The 16,437-nt window shown below is 43.1% G+C and overlaps 1 protein-coding gene across 1 annotated transcript; it reads left to right on the top strand.

Moving 5' to 3' along the window:
- The first annotated feature begins 904 nt into the window (after positions 1 to 904).
- gnl3l (G protein nucleolar 3 like) lies at positions 905 to 15,901 on the top strand. Its single transcript, XM_061688718.1, has 15 exons — positions 905 to 1,052; positions 1,146 to 1,189; positions 1,633 to 1,734; positions 1,820 to 1,936; positions 2,051 to 2,134; positions 2,887 to 3,022; positions 3,160 to 3,263; positions 4,910 to 5,054; positions 5,875 to 5,962; positions 14,036 to 14,213; positions 14,337 to 14,479; positions 14,552 to 14,688; positions 15,236 to 15,402; positions 15,544 to 15,712; positions 15,814 to 15,901. The coding sequence occupies exons 1-15, from the start codon at positions 917 to 919 to the stop codon at positions 15,879 to 15,881; spliced, it is 1,818 nt and encodes a 605-aa protein (XP_061544702.1). The 5' UTR covers positions 905 to 916; the 3' UTR covers positions 15,882 to 15,901.
- The last annotated feature ends 536 nt before the right edge of the window (positions 15,902 to 16,437 follow it).

The following is a 16,437-nucleotide window of genomic DNA, read 5'->3' as shown; positions in this document are numbered from 1 at the left end:
CACCTGCAATTGGCTGATGACCAGTTCAGGGTGTACCCCGCCTCTCGCCCAGAGTTAGCTCCAGCACGCCCGCGACCCTCGTGAGGATAAGCGGTACGGAAAATGGATGGATGGAAAACAACAACACAAAAATACAATAGTGTTGATCATATGCATATGGTCAAGTCACAGCCTGTCAAAGTAGCTACTGTGCATGCATTTGATGGCTATGGCAAGTGTTAAGTGAGCTGACTGCTTTCAAATTTGGCCTAACATTTGGCGCCTCCACGGAAATATGAGAATTATTTCTCCACTCTGAGAAATATGTTTTCAGACCACAGGTGCACAGTGTACAAAAAAAGATTAAAAGCTCAGATGGTTCAAGTAGTGTTTGGGAGACGTACCCAGAAAATGCTTCCTTCACATACAGTATAGGACAATTACCACACTTGCCGCCTCAACTCTTCTAAAGCTAAGACGTGTTGAATTTACCCAATGCCCGCCGTGTCATACCTGATTATAACCCTGAACTCATTCACTTGCCCGCCCTCCCAGTTAAAATAGATGTACTACTTCTACACTTATCAATGGCAGTTAACGTTGTGTGTGTTTGGGCATGCATTTATTGAGCGGTAGAATGTGCCCGATGACCTAATGCCCTCCTCTTGGATGTGTTCTGACGCCGACACTGTGTAAAACACTCTAATAACACATTCTGGTGCAACAGGTAATGGGGTAATGCTATGGGTAGCATTACCTGACACATTCCGCCATATTGAATGTGTCAATTTTGCTTGTATCGCGAGGCACACACACTAACAACACTGAGTTAACTGAAGGTTCCGAGGTGCAGAGAGCGCGCCCGGAGTGAACTTCCCAACGCACCCTATGTTGATGTGTTGTGCGTTTGCTGTGTCGGTGCGACTAATGCAATTATATGTTGTTTTTACAGAACCCGTACCCTGTTTTATTTCGAAATAAAAATCGGAAGTTACGCACTGACTATTGCGCATGCCCACATCTAAGGCACGTACACGTGGGACTCTGTGGGGCTGGAGCTATGTCTAAAACAAGTGCGTAACATTTTGGTGTGGATTTATATCTCTAAAATCACCCTTAAACGATTTCAGTTACATGCGATAATATATTTGATTTGTGTTTTACAGAACAAAAACGAGCAAAACGCCTTGGTTTTGGGAGGAAATGTAAGGTACGTGTTTTTTTTGGACAAATACTCCACTTCTGTTCGGTTGTTGACACTGGGTCGACGGTAGGCTCACTCAGTCACAAAGTTGAAGATTTTTTTTTTGGTACAAATGTATTTTAATTATGCGCAACCCTTTTTTGTGTCAGATGCAGCGTTGTATTGTCGGACGAGGGAACAAGACGTTATACAGTGTTTCATGTGTGTTTCAACATCGAATATCACTGCCCAGTTTTCTCTGAAAGTTATTCATTTTTGTTAGTTTAGAAACTGTAAAGGGCTTGTTTTGAGGTAATATTGCCCATATGCACAAAAGGCTGTTAAAAACAGCAGTAAACGCAGTCAGAATTTATTGTAGCTTCTCACATGCTGGCTATGGAGCCATGTGGGTGACTGGATGAGCTGGAAAAACGAATTTACCACATATTTGGCCTGTTACCTGTACACAGAATAAAGATGGGAAAAATGCTGATGCTTCAGGGGGGAGGAGTTCTCAGGATCAGTCATCTGTGCAACATGACAGAAAACCAGAAGAAACCAGAAAGCAAAGGGTAATTACAACTTCACTAACATTACAAAGGTTAAACTATACAGAAAACTCCACATTGTGCTGCTCTTTTATTTTAAACTAATAAGCTTCAAGTGCTCAAAGAAAAGCAGAAGATCTCCAGAGAACAACAGCTGATGAAGAGGAGGAATTTGCAAAGCTTTCAAAATGACATCCTACAGAGGCAGAGAGCGTTTGAGCAGAGGGTAAATAAATACAATGCTGTTTCGGGGACACCTACTGCAATTTGTCATCAATGGTAGTGACTGAAAATACTGTCACTGTTGCCATTGATATTTTCCTCCTATTTGTGTTCACAGGAAACAGAGATGCAGAGTTTAGAAAAGCATGTGCACTTTGAAAATGAGAATTCAAGAAAAGCATATTATAGAGAATTTAAAAAGGTAATTTTCCATTTTGGTCTTCTTGCTACGCACACAGCTGCGAAGCCCAATGCTGAGCTTTGATACTACATTGGAACCTCGATAGAATAGGCCATTAATGGAGGGGGGTTGGGTGGGTCTTCAAATATTGCCAATTGTTTGTTACACTGAAGCACATTTTTTTTAAATTTTTTTTTTAATTATTTTTTTTGAGGCTGTACTGTACAAAATTATTGTCTTTTTTCCGGAGCCTAAAATGCCCAGGACAAAGTTATGGTAAATACGTATTTTTAAAAAGTTGTAAAATGTTGGAAATGTCTCTTTCATGAGCCGTGAGGAATTAGTGTGCTTCCTAGTTCCAAATCCATTGCCAAAGGTGAACAGCTTGACAAGAAAAACAACTTACTAAAAATAGCATGTTCCAGTCTCCAGAGACCTTTTTTTTAATACTTCAGAGTTAACACTACAGCCATGGTGCTCTCTCTGTCTGCTTAGCGCTCTATGCGCAAAAGACAATGGATATAACCAACATTAGTCCCATTTTCTGCCTGCATTGTGCCACAGTGCCAGTCAACAACAGCGGCCAATTCTGGATTTAAACAACTTTGTCAAAGGCTTTTTAAATGACAAATGGAATCTATTTTTGGACACATTGTTCAGTCCTAACGGTCTATTTCATCTGATATCTGTTTTTATCAAGGTTCCACTGTACTGTCATGTAAATTGCTGGAATTATTCACTTTATAAGAGCTGTTTTAATTCCTGTCTGGAAGGTAGTGGAGGCTGCAGATGTGATCTTAGAAATTTTGGATGCACGTGACCCACTGGGGTGCAGATGCCCTCAGGTTGAGCAGGCAGTCATTCAAAGTGGAACAAACAAAAAAATTGTGTTGGTGTTAAATAAAATTGGTAAGTTCAACTCAACACATTTCGAGTTATCTTCTAAATGTTTTTTTTTTTTTTTAGGTTTAAAATGCTTAGGAAGAAAGTGCTTGAATTTGACTTTGTTCCACATGAGCTTGTCTAACTTATTTTTCCAATTCTAGATTTGGTATCAAAGGAAATTGTGGCGAAGTGGATTAAGTATCTGCGGAATGAGTTTCCCACAGTGGCTTTTAAGGCATCTACACAACAGCAATCCCAAAACTTGGTACCTGTCACATTATATATGAAACACTTATTGGTTCACATTTTTTCTTGCCACCCTATGTATATATACAGTGGGTACGGAAAGTATTTAGACCGCCTTACATTTTTCACTCTTTGTCATATTTCAGCCAGTTGCCAGTTTTTTGACAGAAAAAAACTTTTGCAGATTTATTAAAAAAGAAAAACTAAAATATCACACAGCCATAACTATTCAGACCCTTTGCTCAGTATTTAGTAGAAGCACCCTTTTGAGCTAATACAGCCATGAATCTTTTTGGGAATGATACAACAGGTTTTTCACACCTGGATTTGGGGATCCTCTGCCATTCCTCCTTGCAGATCTGTCAGGTTGGATGGTGAACGTTGGTGGACTGACATTATCAGGTCTCTCCAGAGATGCTCAATTGGGTTTAAGTCAGGGCTCTGGCTGGGCCATTCAATAACAGTCACGGAGTTGTTCTGAAGCCATGCCTTCGTTATTTTAGCTCTGTGCTTAGGGCAGTGATTTCCAACCTTTATGGAACCAAGGCACATATTTTACAATTGAAAAATCTCACGGCACACCAACAAACAAAAATGGCAAAAAAAAGTGGACATATTAATTACTGTATGTACTTCCTGCCATCTAATAGAAGAGCATTTATTTGTTCTGTCTGTCACTATGCCTCTCTGGCATAAAGAGATGAACAAAGATACATTATTTCTTGTAAATAAATAATTTATTGAGCAATTAAGTAAAATTTTATCATTTCTCACGGCACATCTGAAGAGCGCTCACTGCACACTAATGTCCCCGGCACACTGGTTGAGAATCACTGGCTTAGGGTCATTGTCCTGTTGGAAGGTGACCCTTCGGCCCAGTCTGAAGTCTTGAGCACTCTGGAGAAGGTTTTTGTCCAGCATATCCCTGTACTTGGCCGCATTCATCTTTCCTTCGATTGCAACCCTTTGAGTTGTTCTTTTCCTCTCTCACCAAGCACCCATTGCTCAGTTTGGCCGGACAGCCAGCTCTAGGAAGGGTTGTGGTCGTCCCAAACGTCTTCCATTTAAGAATTATGGAGGCCACTGTGCTCTTAGGAACATTAAGTGCAGCAGAATTCTTGTTATTTTTTTTGTAACCTTGGCCAGATCTGTGCCTTGCCACAATTCTGTCTCTGCGCTCTTCAGGCAGTTCCCTTGACCTCATGATTCTCATTTGCGCTGACATGCACTGTGAGCTGTAAGGTGTTATATAGACAGGCGTATGGCTTTCCCATGCACTTAACTCTGGCTCTTTCGTTCATTCATTCATCTTCCATTACGCTTTATCCTCACTAGTGTTTAAATTTGATAATCCATTGGGGGGAAAGAAAAAAATAAACTTGAAATTCTAGAAAGATGTGTTTTTGAGATTTGTTTTAACAGTGATGTCATATTTGGTTAGGACAAATATTTGAGTATTTCTTTCCTCCAGGTGTGCACAAACTACAGTTAACTCTAAATAAATAAAAAAATGTATGAATAAAGGTTATCGTATCAGTCCTGAGAAGCGGGAGGTTACGGTATGGGCTTGAAAAACGTGCATTGTGCATCTCTTATATACTGTACATATATACATACAGTGTTGTATTGTACAATAACACTACTTTTGCCTCTTGCCATTGACAGAAACGCAGTCGTGTGTCAGTGACTCAGGCCACCACAGAGCTCCTTAGCAGCAGTGCTTGTATTGGTGCAGATTGCTTGATGAAGCTACTCGGTAACTACTGCCGCAACCTTGACATAAAGACAGCCATCACTGTAGGTGTTGTAGGTAAGCACCAATAATAATAATAGCAGGTCTTTACACGGTGACATAAGCATGACAGTCACTACATTACTGCCTAATACAATCTCACTCTTTTTTTATAATAATTTTCTCTTCAGTCGTGAAGCAAATCACCAGTCATAATGACTACTTGTATACAAAAAGGATATGCATTTATTTGTTTTATTAACTGCTTGACTCATTAGGCATGCTGCAAACTGAGCAAGGCGTCCAAACATTACTGAATTGCACAATCGCATGAAACAGTCAAGAACTCGGACCCGTTAAACAGGCAGTTGGCCCTCGCATATAATACTAACTCGCTGGAACGGAAAAACTGCAGTTCCAGGTTTTCTTCTCGGAAAACATTTGGAGGCACCACATACTGATACCCGTGTACAGTTCTGTACTGTAGTATTTTACATTGAATCACAAACATGGTGTTATAGGCAAAGGAGATGCAGATTGCTGGCCAATGTAGCTGTATTATAATAATATAAAGAGGGAATAGGGACGAGAAGTAACAGGAGAATGTGTCGATATTTCAGTGGCTTTGCAAAGATTGCTCCATTTTTAATTAACATATGTTTTGTTGTTTTTTTTTAAATGTGGGATGAAGCCAGAGTACCTCGAGGAAAAAACATGAGGAGAACATGCAAATTTCACACAAGAGGGCCTAGAGCCTGTAATGCAGAAATGCTGACAATTGGGTCTCTGTGCTGCCTGCGAAATGGAAAAGGCAATGTTAAAATGTTTATAAAGGGATAGAGGCGCTTCGTGCATTATGTGATGTTGATTTTTTTACTTTTTGGCTTCTGTTTTTCAGGTTTTCCTAATGTTGGGAAGAGCAGTTTGATCAACAGCTTAAAACGCACAAGAGCATGCAATGTTGGAGCCACTCCTGGTGTCACCAAGTGAGTAAAAGATATTTGACTGATTAGTGATTACAAACATAATGACTTTCTTTTTTTTAGGATTTTTATTTATTTATTATTATTATTTAAATTTATTATTACACAGACATGTTAGCTTAAGACTGAAAGTAGATGTCAAAGGTTTGGACAGAACCTCTCAGAATCAGAATCAGAATCATCTTTATTTGCCAAGTATGTCCAAAACACACAAGGAATTTGTCTCCGGTAGCTGGAGCCGCTCTAGCACAACAAACAGTCAATTTACAGAACACTTTGGGGACATAAAGACATTGACAAAAAACAATTGTGCAAAAAGATGCAGAGTCCTCTAGCACCTAGAGCAGTTCGAACGACCAATATTGCAATAGTCCGGTGCAATGACCATTGTGCAAAGGGCGCTGAGACTTCAAGGAGTGTATGCGGTTTAAAGTGACAAGTAGTGCGATCATCTGGGACAATGTCGGTTGTGCAAATGTTACAGATACTCCTCAATCAGTGTGCAAATGGAGCAGATGCTACTCTGGCATGAGTGGCCAGTATATGCAAATAGTGCAGCATGGCGAGACAACTACAGTGAGTGCACAAGTAATAAATAATTGGCCCCACAGAAATGTGACAATGAACTCAAGTCAAAAAATTGCCAGCTTGTTGTAATGGAATTATAGGTTAGGTGTTTAAGAAGTTGATCGCAAGAGGGAAGAAGCTGTTGGAATGTCTACTAGTTCTAGTTAGCGTTGATCGGTAGCGCCTACCTGAGGGAAGGAGCTGGAAGAGCTGGTGACCGGGGTGCAGACGGTCGGAGAGGATTTTGCACGCCCTTGTCTTAGTTCTGGCAGCGTGCAAGTCCTCAATGGTGGGTAGGGGGTTACCGACAATCCTTTCAGCAGTTTTGATTGTCCGTTGCAGTCGGAGCTTGTCCTTTTTTGTAGCAGCACCAAACCAGACTGTGATGGAAGAACACAGGACCGATTCGATGACCGCTGTGTAGAACTGTCTCAGCAGCTCCGGTGGCAGGCCGTGCTTTCTCAGAAGCCGCAGGAAGTACATCCTCTGCTGGGCCTTTTTGAGGACGGAGTTGATGTTGTTCGCCCACTTCAGGTCCTGAGAGATTGTAATTCCCAGGAACTTGAAGGTCTCGACGGTTGACACAAGGCAGCTGGACAACGTGAGGGGCAGCTGTGGCGAAGGATGCCTCCTGAAGTCCACGATCATCTCTACCGTCTTGAGCGTGTTCAGCTCCAGGTTGTGTCGCCCGCACCACAGCTCCAGCCGCTCCGCTTCCTGTCGATATGCAGACTCGTCACCGTCCTTGATGAGGCCGATGACAGTGGTGTCATCTGCAAACTTCAGGAGCTTGACAGTCGGGTTCGCTGAGGTGCAGTCGTTCGTGTAGAGAGAGAAGAGCAGCGGAGAGAGGACACAACCTTGGGGCGCCCCAGTGCTGATGCTGCGTGTGGATGAGGTTGCCTCCCCCAGCCTGACCTGCTGTGTCCTGCCCGTCAGAAAGCTGTAAATCCACTGGCAGATGGCAGGTGAGACGCTGAGCTGGAGAAGCTTGGTTGAAAAGAGTTCAGGGATGATGGTGTTGAACGCTGCGCTGAAGTCCACAAACAGGATCCTCGCGTAGGTCCCTGCACTGTCGAGGTGTTCTAGGATGAAGTGCAGTCCCATGTTGACTGCATCATCCGCAGACCTGTTCGCTTGGTAGGCAAACTGCAGGGGGTCCAGCAGGGGACCTGTGACACTCTTGAGGTGGTCCAGCACGAGACGTTCAAAGGACTTCATGACCACAGATGTCAAAGCGACAGGCCTGTAGTCATTCAGACTAGAGATTGCAGGTTTCTTGGGGACTGGAATGATGGTGGAGCGTTTGAAGCAGGATGGAACTTCGCACATTTCCAAAGATCTGTTAACGATCTGAGTGAAGACTGGAGCGAGCTGGTCCGCGCAGACTTTGAGGCAGGATGGGGACACATGGTCCGGTCCTGTTGCTTTGTTAATCTTCTGTTGTTTGAAGATGCGTCTCACATCCTGTTCATGGATGGTTAACGCAGAAGTCAGAGGTGTGGTTGTGGTCGCGGGAGCGGCCGGGTTGGTGTGTGCAGTGAAACTGTCCTTTTCAAATCTGCAATAGAAGGTATTCAAGTCGTTGGCTAGTGTGCTATTGTTCTCAGCTTGGGGGGATCGTCGCTTGTAATTAGTCAGCGATTGGAATGCACGCCAGACTGATTTCGAGTCGTTCGCGCTAAACTGTTTTTCCAACTTTGCTGCATAGATCCTCTTTGCAATGTTAATTTCTTTAGTAAGCTGGTTTCTAACTCGATTATACAGGGCCCTGTCCCCGCTCTGATATGAATCTTCCTTAGCTTGGCGAAGCTGCTTAAGTTTAGGAGTGAACCACGGCTTGTTGTTGTTGAATGTCCGAAATGATTTTGTTGGTACACAAACCTCTTCACAGAAACTGATATAGGATGTGACAGTGTCCGTATATTCATCCAGGCTGCCAGCTGAATTTTCAAAGACACTCCAGTCTGTGCAGTCTAAACAGCTTTGAAGTTCCATCTTTGCTTCATTGGTCCACTTTTTGACTGTTTTCACTGTAGGCTTCGCACATTTAAGTTCTTGCTTGTACGTCGGTATTAAGTGAATTAAGCAGTGATCAGACGAGCCCAGGGCTGCACGAGGTATAGCACGGTATGCGTTTTTTACCGTAGTGTAGCAGTGGTCTAAAGTATTATTTTCCCTGGTAGGACAGTCGATGTGCTGCTTGTATTTAGGGAGTTCGTGGTTGAGTTTAGCTTTGTTAAAGTCCCCGAGAATAATGAGGGGTGAGTCAGGGTGTTTTTTTTCAATTTCGTTGACTTGTTCGGCGAGCGTTAGCAATGCGGCGCTCGTGTTAGCTTGCGGTGTGATATAGACTCCAGCCAGTATAAACGATGCAAACTCACGTGGCGCGTAAAATGGTTTACAGTTCAGAAACAGCGACTCCAAATGCGGGCTGCAGTGTGTGCTGAGCACCGTGACGTCCGTACACCATTTTTCGTTTATATGGAGGCATATCCCGCCGCCCTTCGTTTTTCCCGATGATTCCATGTCGCGGTCCGCTCGATGAATGTTGAAGCCGGGAAGCGTGACGGCGCCATCGGGTACAGCGTCGCAAAGCCAGGTCTCCGTGAAGCACATGGCCGCGGAACGTCCGAAGTCTTTACTGGTCTTTAACAGAAGATGAAGCTCGTCCATTTTGTTGGGTAGGGAGCGTACATTCGCGAGGTGGATCGACGGGAACGCCAATCTGTGTCCTCTCTTGCGGAGTTTCACCTGAATTCCGGCTCGTTTTCCTCTGTGGCGCCGCTTCCGCATCCATCCGCCGAAAACCGCGGACGCCGCTCCGGTGAGTAACTCGGGGAAAAAACTGAGCGGATTTTCGAAAGTTGGTGACAGAAAGTCCGGAGTAGCCTCCTTGATGGTTAGCAGGTCTCCCCTTGTGTAAGTGAGTCGTGTAAGGTCTCCAAAGACGGACGAAAAACACAAAAACAAAGACAATACTAGAGAGCGCGTTACCGAGGCGGCCACACTGGTAGGCGCCATCTTGAATGTACACCTCTCATTGATAGCATGAGAAAGTTTATTCAAACTTTTGGCTGATAATGTATATAGTCCCCACGATAAAAGCTTATTTTTTTCCCCTTGTTTTCTTTTGAATTATTAAAACATCTTTCTTGAGCTAGCAACTGGTTGTGTCGTTTTAATATTTTAAAGTTGTGTTGGCCCCTCAAATGGCAATTACCTTCCTACATTGGAAATAGTAACTTGACGAGCTTTCCCAAAAATGACAGTCTGTCAAAATGTCAACCTGTTTGTTGGCTGCTGTCAACCTGAGTACAGCGCACCAAGTCGGATGAAGGATTCCGTAGAAATTGAGATTCTTGTCGGAAAAAAGTTGCCTTTTTGGAAAGCGTTGTTGTGTGGTATCTCCTAAGGAAAATCTAGTCAAGAAACACTTTCAAATTAGAGTGAAACATTATATAGCACAAATGGAACATTATCTGTGAGATGAGCAGTCTTGGCCAGTAGAATAGGTCATGTACTTTAGTCAGGAATGGTTATGTGAATTTATTTGTTATGGAGGATTTTAGAGGCATGTGACATGGTCCTTTTTATTTTTTTGTTTGTTTGTTTAAATTCCACAAAGATGGCAACCGCTTGTCACATTACTATGGAAACGGTGTGTTGCAGGCATGGGGCCGGCCGGTATTAGATTCTGACGGTATGATAACCTTGAACGAAATTATTGCAGTTTCACGGTATTGCAATTACAGTTCTAAAATGTATTACAGTGGAACCTCGGGTTACGAACAACTCTGTTGACCAGCAATTTGGGTTACATATCTAATAGTGTTTGTGATTGACGTGGTTAAAAAAAAAAAAAGTCTGAAAATCATTTTACTTTAGTCAAAAAATACTATTTACAGTATATATTGTTTTATTGAATTGTAGCATCTCTAAATTAAAACAACGAACGGTTAATCAGAATCATCTTTATTTGCCAAGTATGTCCAAAAAACACACAAGGAATTTGTCTACCGTTGGAGCCGCTCTAGTATGACAACAGACAGTCAACTGACAGAGAACACTTTTGAGACATAAAGACATTGAGAAAAACAGTCACTGAGCAATAGAGGGTTGCGAGTTATCTGGTAATGCCGGTACAATTTAAAAAGACTTTTTTTTTTTGGTGACAATTGTGCAAAATGATGCAAAGTCCTCTAGCACGTAGAGCAGTTCGAATGACTAATCTCGCAATAGTCCGGTGCAATGACCATTGTGCAAAGACTTCAAGGAGTATATGCAGTTTAAAGTGGCGAGTAGTGTGATAATCTGGGACAATGTTGATTGTGCAAATGTTCCAGATACTCCTCAGTCAGTGTGTAAATGGAGCAGATGCTACTCTGGCATGAGTGGCCAGTATTGGTCAACAACAGATATGCAAATAGTGCAGCGTGGCAAGACTACTACAGTGAGTGCACGAGGAGTATATAATTGGCCCGACAGAAATGTGACAACAAACTCAGACAAAAGAAATTGGCAGCATGTTGCAATGGAATTGTAAGTTAGCTGTTTACGAAGTTGATTGCAAGAGGGAAGAAGCTGTTGGAATGTCTGCTAGTTTTAGTTTGCATTGTTCGATAGTGCCTACCTAAGGGAAGGAGCCGGTGACCGGCATGTGGAGGGTCCGAGAGGATTTTGCATGCTCTTGTCTTAGTTCTGGCAGCGTGCAAGTCCTCAAGGGTGGGTAGGGGTGTACCGACAAGCCTTTCACCAGTTTTGATTGTCAGTTGCAGTCGGAGTTTGTCCTTTTTTGTAGCAGCACCAAACCAGACTGAGATGGAAGAACACAGGACTGATTCGATGACCGCTGTGTAGAACTGCCTCAGCAGCTCCTGTGGCACACCGTCCTTTCTCAGAAGCCTCAAGAAGTATATCCTCTGCTGGGCCTTTTTGAGGACGGAGTTGATGTTGATCGCCCACTTCAGGTCCTGAGACCCTGTAATTCCCAGGAACTTGAAGGTCTTGACGGTTGACACAAGGCAGCTGGACAGCGTGAGGGGCAGCTGTGGCGAAGGATGCCTCCTGAAGTCCACGATCATCTCTACAGTCTTGAGCGTGTTCAGCTCCAGGTTGTGTCGGCCGCACCACAGCTCTGGCCGCTCCACTTCCTGTCAATATGCAGACTTGTCACTGTCCTTGGTGAGGCCGATGACAGTGGTGTCATCTGCAAACGAAAAAAGTTTGACAGCCGGGTGCGTTGAGGTGCAGTCATTCGTGTAGAGAGAGAAGAACAGCGGAGAGAGGACACAACGTTGGGGTGCCCCAGTGCTGATGCTTCATGTGGATGAGGTGGTCTCTCCCAGCCTCACTTGCTGTGTCCTGCCCGTCAGGAAGATGTAAATCCACTGGCAGATGGCAGGCGAGACACTGAGCTGGAGAAACTTGGAGGAAAGGAGTTCAGGGATGATTGTGTTGAACGCTGAGCTGAAGTCCACGCACAGGATCCTCGCGTAGGTCCCTGCACTGTCGAGGTGATTTAGGATGAAGTGCAGTCCCATGTTGACACCATCATCCGCAGACCACTTTGCTCGGTAGGGAAACTGCAGGGGGTCTTGTGACGCTCTTGAGGTGGTCCAGCACGAGACGTTCAAAGGACTTCATGACCACAGATTTCAGGGCGACAGCCCTGTAGTCATTCAGACCTGAGATTGTAGTTTTCTTGGTTACTGGGATGATGGTGGAGCGTTTGAACTTGTACTTTGCAGTTCGAGAGATCTATTGAAGATCTGTGTGAAGACTGGAGCCAGATGGTCCGCACAGACTTTGAGGCAGGATGGGGACACAAGGTCCGGGCCTGCCGCTTTGTTAATCTTTTGTTATTTGAAGATGCGTCTCACATCCTGTTCGTGGATGGTCAACGCAGAAGTCAGAGGTGTGATAATGGTCAGTGGTGCGGCTGGGTGGGTGTGGGGTGTGAAAGTGTCCTTTTCAAATCTGCAATAGAAGGTATTCAAGTCGTTGGTTAGTGTGCTATTGTTCTCAGCTTGGGGGGGATTGTCGCTTGTAATTGGTCAGCGATTGTAAAGTATACCAGACTGAGTTAGAGTCGTTAGCGCTAAACTGTTTTTCCCAACTTTGCTGCATGAAATGGGTTTAAAATCAGATATTAATATAAAATACTGCGGCACGATAGGCGACTGGTTAGCACATCTGCCTCACTGTTCTGAGGACCGGGGTTCAAATCCCAGCCCCGCCTGTGTGGAGTTTGCATGTTCTCCCCATGCCTGCGTGGGTTTTCTCCGGACATTCCGGTTTCCCTACCACATCGCAAAAACATGCGTGGTAGGTTGATTGAAGACTCTAAATTGCCCTTAGGTGTGAATGTGAGTGTGAATGGTTGTTTGTTTATATGTGCCATGCGATTGGCTGGCGATCAGTTCAGGGTGTACCCCACCTCTCGCCCGAAGTTGGTTGGGATAGGCTCCAGCACGTCCGCGACCCTTGTGAGGATGAACATGAGAAGAATATAAATATAATAATATAAAATACTCCCAACTTTGTACTCTTTACTCATAGGTCAAGCATATAGAGTGACTGTTTAAACGTTAGTCTTGGTAAATCAACTGCTTATGGTTCAAACATTTCATGCTGCTTGGGGTTTCTAATCAGGACAAACAGTTCTCAAAGTCTTGCAGCTGCACCGGTAAAGTTGACACACTGACACAGACATCAAAGCATACTTTAATTGCTTGTGCTGGGACCACTGATAACGACACAGGTTATACTAACATAATAACTCACAGGTTCCTGCAGGTGTTTAGACACAAAAAAAGAATCCCACCGCACCACTCGTCAGTAGCACTGCCTTGCTCATTTCCCACATCCTGTCCTGACCTTTTCTGTCCTCTCATCTTGTTTTTTTGGTCAGATCTGTGTCTTGCCACAATTCTGTCTCTGAGCTCTTCAGGGAGTTCCTTTGACCTCATGATTCTCATTTGCTCTGACATGCACTGTGAGCTGTGAGCACTGTAAGGTCTTATATAGACAGGCGTGTGGCTTTCCTAGTCAAGTCCAATCAGTATAATCAAGCGCAGCTTGACTCCAATGAAGATGTAGAACCATCTCAAGGATGATCAGAAGAAATGGACAGCACCCGAGTTAAATATGAGTGTCACAGCAAAGGGTCTGAACACTTATGGCTGTGTGATATTTCAGGTTTTCTTTTTTAGTAAATCTGCAACAATTTCAACAATTCTGTTTTTTTCTGTTATTATGGGGTGCTGTGTGTACATTGAGGGGGGGAATTAACTTAAATGATTTTAGCAAATGGCTGCAATATAACAAAGAGTGAAAAATTTAAGGGGGTCTGAATACTTTCCGTACCCACTGTATGTGGAGAAACCCTGGTGTCATATACAGTACTTTGTGCATCAGGTTAAAAAGTTAACATGCAGCTGGTTGCAAAATGGCTGACTTGTGGCTCATTGTATTTACATGTTTTTTAAAAGTATCCTAATTCTTTAGGTGCCTTCAAGAAGTGCACTTGGACAAACACATTAAGCTTCTTGATTGTCCAGGCATTGTCATGGCAACATCAACAACTGATGCTGCAATGATTCTCCGTAATTGTGTGAAAATTGAACAGCTGGTTGATCCACTTTCACCCGTTGAAGCCATCCTCCGACGTTGCAACAAGGCACAAGTATGTTGTTTCCTTTCCTACCATTTGTATAGTACATTAATAAAAAGAACATTAGCATTTAGTAGCATTTGTACACTGTTTAAGACATGACACAACCTGACATACATTTTCATGAATGTGCAGATCCTCCAGCACTATGGAGTACCCGACTTTCACACAGCTCTGGAATTCTTGGCGTTGCTTGCGCGGCGTCAGGGCAAACTAAGAAAAGGCGGGCTGCCTGACACCGACAAAGCAGCGAAAAGCATATTGATGGACTGGACAGGGTGTGTCTAATGTTTAATTATACAGGCCTTACAAATGTAAAATGGATTAGTGTTAATTCCAGTGTTCTTTAGAGGAAGGATCAGCTATTTCACTCACCCCCCTGAGACACACACACTTCCTATGCATGTCAGCGCTGAGATTGTAACAGAGATGGGTAAAGCTTTTGACTGGGATGAACTTGAAAAAGGAAATCAGGAAGTTCTTGCAGGTAATATGCTCTTTTCACCTTAATTTTACGATACTATTTGCTCTGGTGATCTAGACAAACCGCCGGCATGGTGTCCGACTGGTTAGCACATATGCCTCACAGTTCTGAGGACTGGGGTTCAAATCCTGGCCCCACCTGTGTGGAGTTTGCATGTTCTCCCCATGCCTGGGTGGGTTTCCTCCCACATCCCAAAAACATGCGTGATAGGTTGATTGAAGAATCTAAATTGCCCGTAGGTGTGAATGTGAGTGCGAACGGTTGGTTGTTTCTATGTGCCCTGTGATTGGCTGGTGACGGGTTCAGGGTGTACTCCGCCTCCCGCCCGAAGATAGCTGGGATTGGCTGCAGCAGCCTGCGACCCTAGTGAGGATAAGCGGTAAAGAAGATGGATGGATCTAGACAAACTGTTAGATGAAGAATAATGCACATACTGTTAAATAGGCAGTGTCACGTTCAAAAGAAAAGTGTTTTGCTTTGTTTATGAATGGACTGAAAAGATGCAGTAGTGCAAGCCTGATTTTAATGTGAGCTATGCGATATGTTTCAGATTCATCTTGTTCTGATATTCAAATGGGATTCTGCATCGAAAACATGGGAATGACAAATGGCAACCAGGCTCCAGCGCACTTTTACCAAGAAATTGAAGGGGAGTCAGTGCAGGAGCCAGAATTAAAAGATGAAGATGAATCTATGGAGGATGATCAGGATGCAGAGGTGTGAAGAAGTGTGATTCTTTCTAGTGGCAGGAATTAAAGACTCAAATTCGATATGTGTGGAATCTGATTTAACCGGAATTTTATAGTCTGTCTTGCCATAATAAATGTTGCCAGATAATAATCTTGTTTTATCCAATAGTTTGGACCAATGACAGTGGAGCTAAAATCTCAGAGGTGGAAGAGTGTCTTGCCTGAAATTAAGGCCAAGGTTCCAGATTTGAAGGATATTGTTAATGTACATCCTTTACAACAAGGCCAGGCGCTTTTGGCTGCTGTCAAGAAGCGGAAGAAGCAACAAAAAAGAGCTGGTTCGTGTCTTAACTCCAATAGTCATATTGGTATTACGTGTCATAAATAATAGTCATATTGGTATTATGTGTATTTTATGTACTTTCTGGTTCTTTTACAGACAAACTTTCTACCAAACTCTCAGACACCTTGATATCTGCAATGGATTTCTCGTTTTGTGACAGCTGATTAAAGGAGTACTAAAAGATTGTTTTTCTCTGCTTTGCCTTTTTGTTTCTTTCAAAAAAATTACAATTATTCTCTTTGACATTTACAATACACTTTAAACACATTAGAGTCAAGTCTGTGGATCGATCACTTAGGACACAAGTGTCAACCTCCAGGCCTGAGGTCCCGATCTGGTCTGCTACATCATTTTATGTGGACCGGTAAAGTGAGTCATGTGTGTTTAACTTAATGTTTCTGGCTAAAATATGTAATTTGTATTCCCTTTGAATAACATTGAGAAACTGCATGCATTTTGTTTTTGTATCAAAACCGCTTTTTTAAATACATTCAAAAATAGCAGGAAAAACCTTTTTTTCTCCACTTCTCATTTAAAATCTTATTCAATTTGTTACATGTAATAATATGATGAGGCAATTACATGGTTTCACGTCAATAATGGACCTTTCTTTAAGGGAAACATAACCCCTGTTAGTAATCATCTTCCTAAAGTCAAGTTTTTTTCCCCCTCAAATTTTTTTTTTTTTTTAAATAATTCTTAACATGTACAGTACATATG

This window comes from Phycodurus eques, chromosome 10 (assembly GCF_024500275.1).
Source record: "Phycodurus eques isolate BA_2022a chromosome 10, UOR_Pequ_1.1, whole genome shotgun sequence".
Lineage (NCBI taxonomy): Eukaryota > Metazoa > Chordata > Actinopteri > Syngnathiformes > Syngnathidae > Phycodurus > Phycodurus eques.
The sequence above is the reverse complement of the archived record's forward strand: the minus strand, read 5'-3'. Positions and strand labels throughout refer to the sequence as shown.